This window comes from Thamnophis elegans, chromosome 1, assembly GCF_009769535.1.
Source record: "Thamnophis elegans isolate rThaEle1 chromosome 1, rThaEle1.pri, whole genome shotgun sequence".
In the NCBI taxonomy this organism is placed as follows: Eukaryota; Metazoa; Chordata; class Lepidosauria; order Squamata; family Colubridae; genus Thamnophis; species Thamnophis elegans.
The window spans coordinates 91119829-91134668 of record NC_045541.1 but is presented as its reverse complement, the minus strand read 5'-3'; the positions used below and the strand labels follow the sequence as shown (position 1 = coordinate 91134668).

The 14840-nt window shown below is 38.3% G+C and overlaps 1 protein-coding gene across 1 annotated transcript in view; it reads left to right on the top strand.

Moving 5' to 3' along the window:
• KIAA1549L (KIAA1549 like) overlaps positions 1-14840 on the top strand; it is a 96316-nt gene that overhangs the window by 21860 nt on the left and 59616 nt on the right. Inside the window, exons 8-10 of the mRNA XM_032209558.1 lie at positions 1065-1216; positions 2143-2314; positions 8165-8328. Coding sequence (XP_032065449.1) covers positions 1065-1216; positions 2143-2314; positions 8165-8328 — 488 coding nt within the window. The remainder of the gene's footprint in view (positions 1-1064; positions 1217-2142; positions 2315-8164; positions 8329-14840) is intronic.

Genomic DNA, 14840 nt, shown 5'->3' with positions numbered 1-14840 from the left:
TTTGCAAGTTGCATATTTTCTCTGCTTAAGAAAGTAAGAATATGGACAATTTTTTTTTTCCGCAATGCAACCGTGCTTCAGCACAATTCATTCATGTTGCAGTTTTGTGGAAAAATGTGGAACTTTCTAAATCTGCAGGTTTTGTGCTTTGGTTTAAATTACTTCCACAGAGAATATTTATCTCCTGAATTGAAACAAATACTTTGTTATGTAGCTGGTTACTTCCAATTTGTTTGGGCTGTAACATCAGTAGAAACCAGTCATTTCTTGGAGGGAGAAATATTTCTTGTGTTTCTATGATTCCCAGTGTAAATCTAATGGGATCCCTGTTCTCCATTTCTCAATAAATAAGCTACAGCTCTGTTTCTTTGGTCTTTTAGAGACCCCCCCCTCCTTTCGTACTTTCAAGTGTTGTTTGGGGTTTTAAAAATATACAATATTCAATATAGCATAGGAAATGTACATGTGTGCAGGTACTGTTTGTAATTTCACGGTGACCTTTAACAATTGTGATTACCCATGAGAACATTTTGTCCACATTTTTATGATCATTTTTAACATGGAAATTCATTTTTAAAAAATTGTAATTGTCATCTGTTCGTAATTTACAACGGCAGTCTCCACATGGAAATCAATATTTATCTCTCTCTCTCTCTCCCTCTCTCTCTCTCTCTCACACACACACATTCATTAATCAAAATAAAATGATGCTAATAAAACAACTATTTAACCTTTTAGAACAGAAGTGAAAAAGTATATAATCTTCTAATAAGAACAGCTATAAAATGGTATAAGCCAATGTCCACATTAGGATTTGTTGAATGTGCTTCCAAGCCATTTTTCAATAAGAACATTTTACAAATATGTTGCAGGATTAATATATATTTTAAATTCAAGGTCACAGGGTACTTGTACAAGTGTACAGGCCCTATGCTGGATTGAATATTGTACATTAAAAACCACACAACACTTGAAAATGTTGAAAGAAAAATATTTTTAAGCGTATATGTTTATATATCATTAACTCATTGCTGCAGTATGTATTTTCCTTCTATTTTTTGTAGTTTTACTAGGAGTTGACATTACATTGCTGGGGGTGAATAACCAAAGTTTTGCAAGACTCATGGAGCAACGTTTAGCACCACTGTTCATGATGTCTCATCAACAAGAAAGACGATTTAAACGAGCCACTACTATTGGCAGCTTTACTGTACAGGTAGAGACAAGAACTAAAGAAAATTCTTAAGTTTCTCCTTCTTTTGCAGTATTTTGGGGACTATCAACCAGAAACTTCATATTTTTACACAAACGTTTTCTGTTTTATGTAGGTAATATGAAATATTGTACCAAATATATTAATGTACCTCTAGCACACATAAATAAAGGTATTCCAGGTTTGGGGGAGGACTTTCCCCAATTACTGTTCCCTCTATTAGTTGGTTATCTGATTTGCACATGGTTGCATAAAAAGAAAATCTAAGAGCAAGATCTTGTTATTTAGTGTGTGAACCTAGGTGTCTGATCTGTTTTGATTGGAGCAAAGTTTATGAAGCACCAAGAAGCTGTAATCACTCAGATTAATTTAGTACCTAGGAACCAAAATGCAAATAAATTTGCAGTGGGCTATTATGTGAACATAGATCAAGTGACTTTCATAGATAACAAGACAACAGTGAAAGTTCTGCTTATCCTGACAGGTGAATAGAATGCAATGCAAATCCTGGCATTTAGTAGGTTTATACTCCTGTGTACTACAGAAGACAAATTTTGTATGTTTATTTTTGGTTCATCCATTTCTCTCAATAAATGAACTAATCCAGCCAGGTTTTGTTTGTGAGCTTTCTGCCAAGGAAATCAATTCCTGAACAAAGAGTTAGTGTCTGGAATACTGAGATTTGCAGCCCTGTCTATGTATAACTTGTCAATATAGGATACAAACAAGTTTCCCACTGGTATTTCTGAACTAAATAACTTCCTGAATATTCATGAATGTTGCAAATTTAATTGAAAATGTAATTTAAATGTACAAGCCTATTTACAAATTAATGTTGTTTTTTGCAGGATACAGAAATGAACATTAACCTTACAGATGTAATTGTTTTCTATGGTCTTTATTTGTGTGTGTGTGTGTGTGTTTTTAAGATGGTAAAAATGCAGCGAATTCCAGGTCCCCGTGAGCCTGCTGAATTGACTTACTATACTTTATACAATGGGAAACCTTTGTTGGGCACAATAGCTGCTAAACGTTTGACTACGGTTGATTCACAAAGGATGGCCTTGACCCTAGGATATGTTGTTCAAGTACAAGCTGATCGTAAGAAATATTTTCTTTGCTTCCCTCTTCCTCTTTTAGACGTTTAATTGTAATTCTTATGATTATTATGAAAATGTAACAAAAACCTTAAAGTGCCAGGGCTTATTAAAATGTTATCTTCTGTAGTTGCTTATTAGTTGCTTTTTTCTCTTTGAATACTATATCACATTCTTTAGAACAATATCATATGGAATATCTTCTGAGAATATAGGATGTATAAATATGTGTGTGAGAGTTTGATATGCTACTATAATTTACATTGACCTTTGGATTATAGGAAGTGTAAGCATGTCCTAATGTTTGCCTAGGTGAAGAATTAAAAGAAATCTTAGATTCAGCCTGTTTCAATGCAGTAAATGTGACATGGACTCTACAAATATACAGTCTTGATTCTGGATTGCATAGTGTACTGTCAATCTATTTTAGTGACTTCTTTCCTGCTGCCTGTTATGATTTTTGTTTTAGATTCATCTAATTTTTAAGAAATTGATAGATGAGAAGCTGCATGCTGTTATATTTGGTAATAAAAGATCTATGGTTTATATAACAACATTATTCCATATCCTGCTCATTTCTCAGAAGTCAGTGTGTGTGTTTGGATTGTCAATCTCCTGTCTTACTGAAGAAAGAGATAAATGATTTTGAGAACCTATGTACCTTCTTTGCTCTTTCCTTTACTTAAGCAAGCAACCTATATCTACCCTTAATCACAACAGTTATCTAGACTTTTCTGTAACTTTTTGTTATGTACAAAGTGAAATGGTGTAATGATAAGCTAGAGTTTAAAATTGTTTGAAATTGGTATCTTGTGTTTGCTTATTTGGAAACTGTGAGGAGTAGAATAGATAACTGAATTAGATAACCATTGCAGTACTTGCTGGTATAAAGGAGGATAAAGTGGCTGAATAAAACAGATCAATATCTGAACTTATTAAGTTTAGATTCTAATACTCTGAAGTAGGTCAACATATCTCCTCCAGAGCAAAGCATTTTAAAATTACAGTTAAGCATTGGCTCTTTGTCTATAGTTTCATCAAGACTGAAATTATGTATATCAATTGTAGACAAAGAAAGAAGTGTATGATAAATTATTCTAACATTGTAGATAATTTCTGTTTATTTCCACATATTGCAATGTATTCTAGATTGCAGAATATAATGTATTCTGGAATTCATTCAGTTACTGTGTTTCCCTGAAAATACGACCTGTCCTGAAACTAATGTCTTGTCACATTTTTCATGTGGGCAAAAATATAAGCCCACCCCCAAAAATAAGCCCCCTGGGAAACCTGAGGGGACCTGCTGGAAGACTCTGTCTGGAAGACTCTCTGTCCAGCAGCCGGCCCACAACCATAGAGTGCACTCCTAGAGCGGCCACTGCTGGAAGACTTGGCAGCCGAGTTTTGGAGTTTCGAAGCCGGAGAAAAGTTATGCTCGGAGCGCGGCGGGGCGGAACAGGCACTCGCGCAACCCCCTCTCTAGCTGGGCAGAGCTCCATGCACTGACCTAGGGGGTATCCCGAATATGCCAACCCACGGGAGCTGGGAAGCGGGCAGAGCACCACGTGCCTTAGGGATACCCCCTAGGTCAGTGAATGGCGCTCTTCCCGGCTGGAGAGGGGGTTTGCCGGGCGGCTGCTCGTGAGCATGGTCACCTCATGGCTGCTTCGCCCCTGAGGCTGTGCCCGGTTCTTCGGGAACCAGTTCGTAAGGGAGCAGCTGCCCGGCAACCCCAAAACAATACCACTCCCCCCTATAATAAGCCCAAGGCCATATTTCGTGAGGCAAAAGAAAATAAGACGATTTCTTATTTTCGGGGAAACACGGTAGTATTGTAGAGTTTATACCAGACAAAATAGTAAACTCTGACACAAATGAGAATTAAACAATTGCTTACTAATATGTTCTCATATTGGACCCAATAGAAATAGGAACTACTTTATATAAAATACACTATTGAACTAAGTATTATTTATGCAGACAGATAATAGCTCACCCAAATTCCTTTTGCATACCTGTGTTAGCACTTGGTTAAGCTACATATTTTTGGTACTTTTTATGTATTTATGTATTTGTATGTAATGAGGACTGTTATATTTTCAGAGCTGGTTTTCATAATAGTTGAAAACAGTAAGGTAATAAAAAAAATAAAAAACTAATAGGTTGTACCATCTCTATAAGTGTTAAGTGCAGGTAAAACCCATTTCAAATCAGTTGGGAAATAGAAATATTGTGAGAACATCTGTATATAATAGTTTAGCATTTTTTTCAATTTATGTATTGATTTCAGAGTACATAGGGAAGCTGAATAAAAGAAACTAATATGCAGCTTTGTTTCACAGACCAACTGAGTAAAGAAATCCCTTAGTTCTGTGTGCCTTCATCTCAGCTAGTGATTTAACAGTTGAAGGGACCTTGTAGGTCATCTAGTCCAACCCCCCCCGCCCGCCCAAGTAGGAGACCCTACACCATTTCTGAAAAATGGCAATCCAATCTCTTCTTGAAAGCCTCCAGTAATGAAGCTTCAACAACTTCCAATGGCAAGCTGTTCCATTGGTTGATTGTTCTCGCTGTCAGAAAATTTCTTCTTATTTCTAGGTTGAATCTCGCCTTGATTAGTTTCCATCCATTATTCATTGTCTGGCCTTCAGGTGCCTTTGAGAATCGCTTGACCCCTTCCTCTCTGTGGCAGCTCCTCAAATATTGGAACACTACTATCATGTGTCCCCTGGTCTTTCTCTTCACTAGACTAGCCATGCCCATTTTCTGTAGCCGTTCTTCATGTTTTAGTCTCCAGTCTCTTAATCATCCTGGTTGCTCTCTACACTTTTTCTAGAGTCTCAACATCTTTTCCAGAGTGTGGTGACCAAAACTGGATGCAATACTCCAAGTGTGATCTTGCTAAGGCTTTATAGGGTGGCATTAGAACTTATCTTGATCTTGATTGCATCCCTCTATTAATGCATCTTAGGATTGCATTGGCTTTTTTGGCTGCCGCTGCATACTGCTGGCTCATATTTAGCTGGTTGTCCACTAAGACTCCAAGCTCTCTCTCACAGTTAATGCTATTAAGACTGGTTTCACCCAGTCTATATGTGTATTTTTGGTTTTTCTTGCCTAAGTGTAAGACTTTACATTTCTCTACATTGAATTTCATTTTGTTAGATAGGGCTTGTTAAGATCTGTCAAGATCTACCTGGATCTTGAGCCTATCTTCTAGTTTATTAGCTATTCCTGCGAGCTTAGTATCATCTGCAAATTTGGTAAATTTCCCTTCTATTCTCTCATCTAAGTTGTTTGTGAAGTTATTGAAGAGTACGGGCCTAAGACAGAACCTTGTGGTACCCCACTCAGGGGTGGGATTCAGCCATTTTGGACCGGTTGGGGAGAACTGGTTGTTATGATTTTGTGTAGTTCAGAGAACTGGTAAAATTGACCAACGGCTAGCCCCACCCTATCATGCCATACCCTATATATTATCTTCGCCACGTGGTCCAGCTAATCTCTATGCCTGCTCTGCTCCCCAAAGGTAAGAATGCTGCCAACTCGCTCTTTGTCATGGGTCAGGGCCCAGGGACATGCCATTCCCTGGCTCTGACCTTGCCCCAGAGCCGCTGCCCACTTGCCGCCTGCCTCGGCCAGGTCAGGGAGCGTGCTGTTTCCCGGCTCCAGCTTTCACCAGGGCCTCTGCTTGCATGCCTCCCCCACTCTAGCCTCAAACTATGGACGTTTCTTCTTACCTAAAGCACTGCAGCGGAGATCTTGCAGCCCTCCCTTATTGAAGTTTGGTCGCTTGCGGAGACACTCCATGTGGTGTCCGGGTCAGCAGCTGCGTCTCTCTGCTGCTTCTCTTGCTGGAAGAGAGAGCGTCTCTTGTGCAATTTAGCAGCTGTGAGCTGCCACTTCCTCTAAGTCCCATCTGGAAAGTGTGAACACAGAGAAGCAGCAACCATTTTGAATGCTGCTTCTCTGTACCAGCGGCAGTTCACAGCTGCTAAATTGCACAAGAGATGCTTTCTCTCCCAGCAGGAGCAGCAGCAGAGAGCAGAGATGGATTGGAACAGGCCCCAAAAGGCTGCTTGGTCGACCCTTGTCACGTGGCAGAAGCCATGCATGTGCAGAAGCTGTGCGCGCACGCTCACATTTTTGGCGAACCAGTTGTTAAATGGGTTGAATCTCATCATTGACCCCACTGCTTTCTTCCCTCCATATAGATGTAGACTCATTAAGGACTACTTGTTGGATACAGTTTATCAGCCAATTACAAATTCATCTGGTGGTGATGCTATTTATCCCACATTTTTATTACCACGAAGTAGGTTGTGGTCTACTTTGTCGAATGCCTTGCTGAAGTCTATGTATATTATGTCCACAGTATTTCACTGTGGACAATCTAGTCACTATGTTGAAGAATGAAATAAGATTGGTTTGGCATGATCTGTTTTTAACAAACCCGTGGTAAATTGTTTTCTTAACATCTACAAAATTCTGCTGTTCCAAGCAATCTGCAAATTTTTAGTCAGATGATTGAAACATGACTTTATGCTCACATTTAGCAGATTAACCAGTCTACAATGTGTAGGTCCATATTTTCACACTCACAGTGGCCTGCCCTCATTCTCTCTGGATTTCAGCTGTAGTCTTGGTAAAAAGAGCCAAACATAAAGTTAGTAAATAAGCTTGAATAGGTGAGATCATGCAGATACTTTCATCCCCCCCCCCCCACCATAAAGTGAACTCATGGAAAGCACACATTAGTTTTCCAGTTGAAAATGCATAAAGGAACGCTGCTGCCACTCAAATTTGGTGGGCAGTTTATACTGTGGAAGTTTTGTTTTTAAGACCAAGACTCTTGTGCCACTCCTTCATGCATTTCAATTTAGATCCTAAAAGATGGATTTTGGAGTCACTTTTTGCCATGCCAACATACATATATATGTTGCATGGCCTTTAGAAGTCATATTAATAACAGCAGAAGATGCAAAACTATTCTAATAATGGCTAAAATTGATTTTCTCTTGCAACAGACTAACTTCATTTGTTTCAAAAGATATCTTTAAAAATAGTGGCAGAAAAACGTAGTACCATAGTAAAAGTCATTTTTATAGACTTTTTGACCACTTTAGTTCAAAAAGAAGCCCAAAGCTATGCTTTGAATACCAGTGTACAATATTCCCCATTTTTAGGTGCTAAGCTTATTTGTCAGATATCTTTATGTTGAAGCAGCAGCAACTGCTTCTTTGGGCAGAATGAATACTATGCTATAAATGATTTTATTTAATGAATAATGATACATTATTATCATTAAAATTAATGAATAAATCATTAATTTAATAAATCATTACATTAATGATTTAATGAATTTACAACAGTGGAGAGATTTTAATTTAAAAATTACATTAGATTGGTAGCCTCTAACAATAGAAGACTCATACGCACACATTCTTGTAATATGTTCCCTTATTTATAGTGTGTTAGTCCTATGCTTTTTTTTGTATAAATGTCTAAATAAAATTGATGCTGTTGAATATAATTGTGTGTGAGGGACAATCTATTTCTTTGTGATAGAGCATAGTTGGTATGCTTAGAAAAAACCTGTCAGAGGTTTTCAGTTAATATAGGAGAAATAGATTTTTTTTTAGACTGAACAAATAGACTAGCCTTTTCTAAACTGACATTCCCCTGATGCATTGTGAGACTAGCACCAAGAATTGCAGTCTCTGTTCATCTGGAAGGATTTTAGATTGGAGAAGGCTAGAGAAAAAATAATTCAGTCAAATGGATCATTGCTCTGATTCATTAAAGTAAACTTTATAAGTTTATTTCTTTCCTTTTCTCTTGATGTATGCAGCTGTAGTTAAAAACCCTCCCAACAATTTATGGATCATTGCAGCAGTGCTGGCTCCCATAGCAGTTGTTACAGTCATCATCCTTATCATCACAGCTGTTCTATGCAGGAAGAACAAAAATGACTTCAAGGCAGACACCATGATGAACTTGCCACAAAGAGCCAAGGTAGGCTATTTACGTCCTAGGCTCAGGCATATGAATTTGTTTCTTTAGACTTAACGTTCTTCGTCCATGTGTGCAAGATGAGTTAATTGTGCTGTGTTTAGACAAGTTTTACCAAGGCATTAATCTGTGTTCAAAGAAAGATTGAGACCATTCCTACTGACAAGAACTAGCATGATTGACATCCGAAAAGGCACCACTTGTTTTTGGTAATTGGATGAAAATGAAGTAAATATAGGCTTGTTAAGTGTCCCTGATTCGTAGTAAGAACTATATATTTTATCCTTTGTCCTTTTGTTCCATATCATAGAAAGTGACAGGTATTTTTTTAGTTAATTTCTATAACCGGAAGCATGCTAAGCTTTAGAGTTCTCCAACTCATCAGTGATCATTCAGAGAATTGCAAGTAATGGGCAATATCACATGGACCTTGTATGTCAAGACTATTAAGACACATTAAAGCACCTTTTAATTCTGTTTTTTTTTTTACTTTACAAGTGAATTTTGTAAGAAGGAGATAGGCATGTGGCATCAGATGGCTTGTTTTATTATTTCTGCATCAAAATTACGGTTGAATAAATTAGTTTCACTTGCTGACAGAAGCAAAGCCTATTTTATTTTTGTTGTAAGAATGGTGCTATTATTTCAGTATTTAAAACTATAAAGGCTGGAAAATTGTGCGTGTGTGTGTAAAAGTATAAATCCTATGCAGCATACATGATTCAGAATCCATCACCCACAAAATGTCATGTGGCCACTTTTCAACTTTCTTGCCTTTCTAGTTCCCTAAAGCTGCATGTTGCTTAATTGGAGTAACCTAAAAATGTATTAATATCTATTTACTACAATATAAAAACTATAAATAAACCCATAATATTAGGATAGCATGGTTGCAAAGAAATATAGACATTTATTCATTTATTGAGTCAGCATATCAAACCAAGCTGGTCCCACCGGTTCCACCACAAATGCACGAACGACAAAAGCGCATCTGACTAAACCGCGGTGACAAAACCGCGCCATCAAAACCGCGGAGACGAATGAGCGCTGAAGCGCACCGACAACAGCGCGCCAACATAACCCTAAACCTAACCCTAACCCTAACCCTAACCCTAAACCTAACCCTAAACCTTACCTTAACTTAAATCGCGCTTCTGTCGGCGCGCTGTTGTCGGCGTGCTGTTGTCGGCGCGCTTTTGACATCACGGTTTTAGCGCCGCGGTTTTGTCGGCGCTCTTTTGACGTTCGCGCTTATGTCCTGCCCCGGGTCCCACCATTCTAAAATCATGGAGAAAATCTTCTGTTCAATATCTAGATTCATATCGTGGATTTCAGATTCTGAAGTAAGTGATTTTTAATATCTGCCTTAATTGAATTTAGGGCAGTTGGTCTCATTTTCTTTAAAAAAATCTTCAATAGTTATTAAAATAACTTTATAATGACATAAAATCACTATTCTGTCATAATAATAATATCATAATAATAATTATATCATAATAATAATTTATGTATAATACAAAGATGTTTTATGTTAAAATCTGACAATGCAGTTTTTATTTTATTTTAATGAAGAAATAGTAGAAAAAAAAGGTAGCAGTGGCTCAGTGGCTAAGATGCTGAGCTTGTCAATCAGAAGGTCGGTAGTTCAGTGGTTCGAATACCTAGCACCGCATAATGGAGTGAGTTCCCTTTACTTGTCCCAGCTTCTGCAAACCTAGCAATTCAATACCTTTGGTGGGAAGGTAATAGTGTTTTGTGCTCCTTCAGCATTTAGTCATGCCAGCCACAAGACCACGGAGACATCTTCAGATATTGCTGGCTCTTTGATTTTGTAGTAGAGATGAGCATGGCCCCCTAGAATCTGGAATGACTAGCACATATATGCATGGGGAACCTTTACCTTTACGTTTAGAACTATTTAGAAGACTAATCAATTAGACCGTGGCACGACAAAACCGCGCTGGTCAAAATCGCGGCGATAAAATTGCGGCGCTAAAGCCGCGACGTCATCACTGCGCGACAACAGCGCGGCAATAGAAGGGCGCTTTAAAACGGCGCCGCGGCAGAAAGCTGACTTCAATTAAGGTAAGCGTTAGGATTAGGTTTAGGGGTTAGGTTTAGGGTTAGGTTTAGCGTTAGGGTTAGGTTTAGGGTTAGGTTTAGGGTACTGAGTGCTTGGGAATGCGCAATTTTGCCCTCCGCGATTATGTCATCGCGGTAGGGTCGCGTTTTTCCCTAGTGCTTAGAACGGCGCAAATTAGTCTTCACGCTTATGTCTCCGCGCAGAAGGACTTCGCGGATTTGTGGTGGAACCCAATTAAACAGCTTAATTAGATTGAGACTATTTTTAGTTATTACTATCTTAATTGTTTTAAAGTTGCAGAAATATGACATTTGAACAAATGCTGGAGAGATCAGTAATTCCCTTCTCCCCCAACATATTGTGACTATACAGTGATCTATTTAATATTATCTTTTGAGTATCAAAACATATCGTAATTGGAGGATGTAAGAACTTTGCCAAATTGAGAGACCGAGATAGATTATAGTTTGATAAATTGCAGCTATCCTCTCCAGTGTGAGTTAGTTATGGCTCCCCTTTTGCTTTAAAACTTGACAGTAACTGTATTTAAGTATGTGAGTAATATTTACATTATGTTGGGAATACTTTTATTATTCCCGAATGGCATTGCCTCACAGGCTGGCCCTGCAGTAAGTCTGAGGAGAGGGAATCCTTTCATTCAGAAAAATGGCTCCCATCTGAAGCATTTTCTCATAGATTCCTCTGATTTCTCTGCTGTACTATTAATTTGTATTGATTAATATATTGTTTTCATTTTAACTTCATTGAACATTGATTTATCATAAAGGAAAAGTAGCCAATTGTTAAATATAAAAGTTTCACAGTGTATGTAGTTGTTAATAATAGTGCATATCATATTTAAATATGCTATTTAAAAAAAATGACTGACACTCCTTCTGGATGAAAAATCAGATTTGCAATAGGATTACTTTATTGTTTTAAAATCCTGTTTACTGTTGCTTATATTTTGAATATGGCTGTTAAGAACATTTTGGTGCATTATTTTTAAGAATGTGCAATCCAAGTTGGTGATGAGAAATCTCGGTATTTTGTGTTGCTTGCAAAATATGTGTCTGTGTCTGTTTTCCTTGCCCGGCTTGCTCTGATTTCAGTTCTCAGAGGGGAACACAGTGCATAGAGCTGCGTAATCAGTCCTGTATTCCTGCTTCTAACAGCATTCTGTACACAGCAGCTCTTTGCACAGAAGGCCTGCCTACTGGACCATTTCATAAAAATCCTCCCTCAGTGAATGGATCTCAGCAGTTCATTAAACCTTCAGATTAAACACTGCAGTGCATGGCGACCAAGAGGAGAAAGGTTTTGCTGCACCTCTGAGACTGCACTGTAGGAAGAGTTCCTTAAAGGAATCGAGACAAATGACGTGTCATTTGAGAGAGATCAGTGGCTTTTTGAAAAAGAGTGCAGCATCTTGAGACTACTTTGATTTCTTTACCGTCTTCATTGATTTTGCTTCAAATGACTTTAATTACAATATGGTTTTTTTCTTTCTTTCTCCACAGAATAATCAATATATGCATTTCTCTTCTTTTTATATTTGTTGAAAATGAGCATAGCCAAATTTAGTTTTTACCTGATGCAACCTGAATATGATAAAAGACTGGATTATTTAATCTGAGTGCACTGGAACTCTTTTTATTTTTAATCTTTTGACTCCATTACTATAACAGTGCATCCTTTGTTCCTTGTTAATTAATAGCATCAATTTGCAGCAAATGATTTTAAATTTGAAACTCGAGAGGACGTGCCTTACTTTATGCCAAGTCAATAAACTTATTCCAGTTTAAAACTAACGAAAGCCCCATTTTAAAATGGTCAGATAAAAAGGGCTGCAACAGTTGGAAGTTGGTGCACCAGTTGCGGCCCTATTTGGACCGGGAGGCACTTCAAACAGTCACTCACGCCCTCATCACCTCAAGACTGGATTACTGTAATGTGCTCTACTTGGGGCTGCCCCTGAAAAGTGTTCGGAGACTATAATTAGTCCAGAATGCAGCCGCGCAAGCGATATTGGGTGTACCAAGGTACACCCATACTACACCTATCCTCCACGAGCTGCACTGGCTTCCCATTGGTCTCCGAGCACGATTCAAGGTGCTGGTTATCACCTTTAAAGCCCTACATGGCCTAGGACCCGGATACCTTCGAGACCGTCTTCTGCCGCATACCTCCCTAAGACCAATACGATCGCACAGGATGGGCCTTCTCCGGGTGCCTTCAGCTGGACAATGCCAGCTGGCGACGCCTCGGAGTAGGGCCTTCTCTGTTGCCGCTCCGGCCCTATGGAATGAGCTACCCCCAGAGATCCGGACCCTACCCACTCTCATGGCCTTCTGTAAAGCTATTAAAACCCAGCTTTTCCGGCAGGCCTGGGGCTGTTGACCTCTTTATTGAGGTCCAGCCCCCCTTTGACTGGGTGCATGTTGTGTTTCTTCTTAATCTTGTTGTATCTTATTGTTTTAATTCTTTTTTAATATTTTTCATTTCCGTAAGCTGCCCGGAGGCCTATAAATTCAATACATGAAATGAAATTAAATTAAAAACTGGGGGGAGGGGGGAGCTTCTTTTGAAACAAGAAATAGAGCAGTTCCAGCCAATTAATAATTTATCTGCCAGTCCATTAGCCTCTTCCCACATCCTGCTGTGCTGCCTCATTGTGGTGGGGAAGGGATGTTCCTGGGAAGAATGAACAAGAACACTGGAATGTATGCCAAGAATATATGACCCCAACAGGGTCACCCAAAGGGTGAAGTTCCTACTAGTTTTGCGGCTAAAGGAAGGAGACATCTATTTCGGCAGCAGCAATATAGGAAGTTGCTGGAGGTGGGTTATCACTTTAAGCATATTTTCATATTGTGTGGAAAAGGCAATGGTAAAAACCACTGCTTTATTTTACCAAGGAAACCACATGGATAGACAAGAAAAGGTAACTGATAACATCAAGTCAGATAAAGAGTCCCTCAAGTTGGATAGCTGTCAATATGCTGTTGAGGAAGAGCAGAGGATCTTTCAGAGTAAAAAAATGTTTATACAACGGTCAGATTAAAGCCTTTGGGATTTTTGTTTTTGCTGATGATGTTGTCATGCAGGAAAAGGAAAGTAAAAGCTGCAAAGAAAGAATAATAGTGGAATATAAATTTAAGAAGCATTAACATTGGAAAGCTCAACGTACTGAAAAATGAAATGAAACAACTAAAATGGATATTTTAGACATCAGCGTGAAACGGACTGGAATTGGGTGCTTTCAGTCAGAAGATCGCTCTGTTACTACTCAGGGCAGAAAAAACAAAGAAGGAACAATATAGTTTCATGGTTAAAAAGGATGTAGCTGTAGCAGTTCTTGGGTATAATGCAGTTGGTATAATATCAATTAGATTTCATGGACAATTCTTTAATATAACCCTTATCTGAGTTTGTGCTTCAACTACTGATGCAGATGAAGAAGAAAGTTGCTATGGTCATGTTCAGTTTAAAAGCTGAACAGGATGTGCCGTTTATGAATGGAGATTAGAATGCCAAAATTGGAAACAGTATAGAGGAAAATGTAGTTGAACAGTATGGCCTAGAAAAGAGAAATGAAGTGGTATGATTTAATAGTTTCTGCCAATCCAGTGATTTCTTCATTACTAATGCAGTCTTTTAGCAACCAAAAGTTGCTTATGTATAGGGACATCAGCAGATGGAGTACACAGAATTCAAATTGACTTTATTACTGGCACAGGGAAGTGGAAGAGCTAAATTATAACAGCAAAGATGTGGCTAAAGCTGACTGTAAAGATATAGATGGAAATTGACAGAGAAAAACAAAGTCTACTAAAAGATTTCCAAACTCAAAAAGACATTTTTATCTGAAATTGCTATGCTTAAGGTATTTCAGTGAAGAGATAGCAACAAATTCAAAGAAGATAAAGGAAATATTCAGAAAAAGAGTACCAGACACTGAAATTCTGTGCAATAGAGTTACCCATATCCAAGATTAGTGTTGCTTTACAAAACTCTAGTAAGATCACACCTGGGAAACTGCAACCAATTTTGGTCACCATGCTACCAAAAAAGTTGTTGAGACTTTGAAAAAGTTCAAAAAGAGCAGCTAAGATGATCAAAGGCCTGGAGACTAAACCATATGAAGAATGTAGGTTTTGGGTTTGGTTAGTCTAAAGAAAAGAAGAATTAGGGGTGACATTGGATTTATTATTACATTTATATGCCGCCCTTTTCCCCGAAGGGGACTCATGATAGCAGTATTCCAGTATTTGAGGGGTTGCCACAAAGAAGAGGGGATCAAATTATTCTCCAAAGCACCAGAGGGCAGGACAAGAAACAATGGATGGAAATTAATTAAAGAGAGAAGCAACTGGAATTAAGGAGAAACTTTCTAACAGTGAGGATAATTAAACAGTGGGACAGCTTGCCT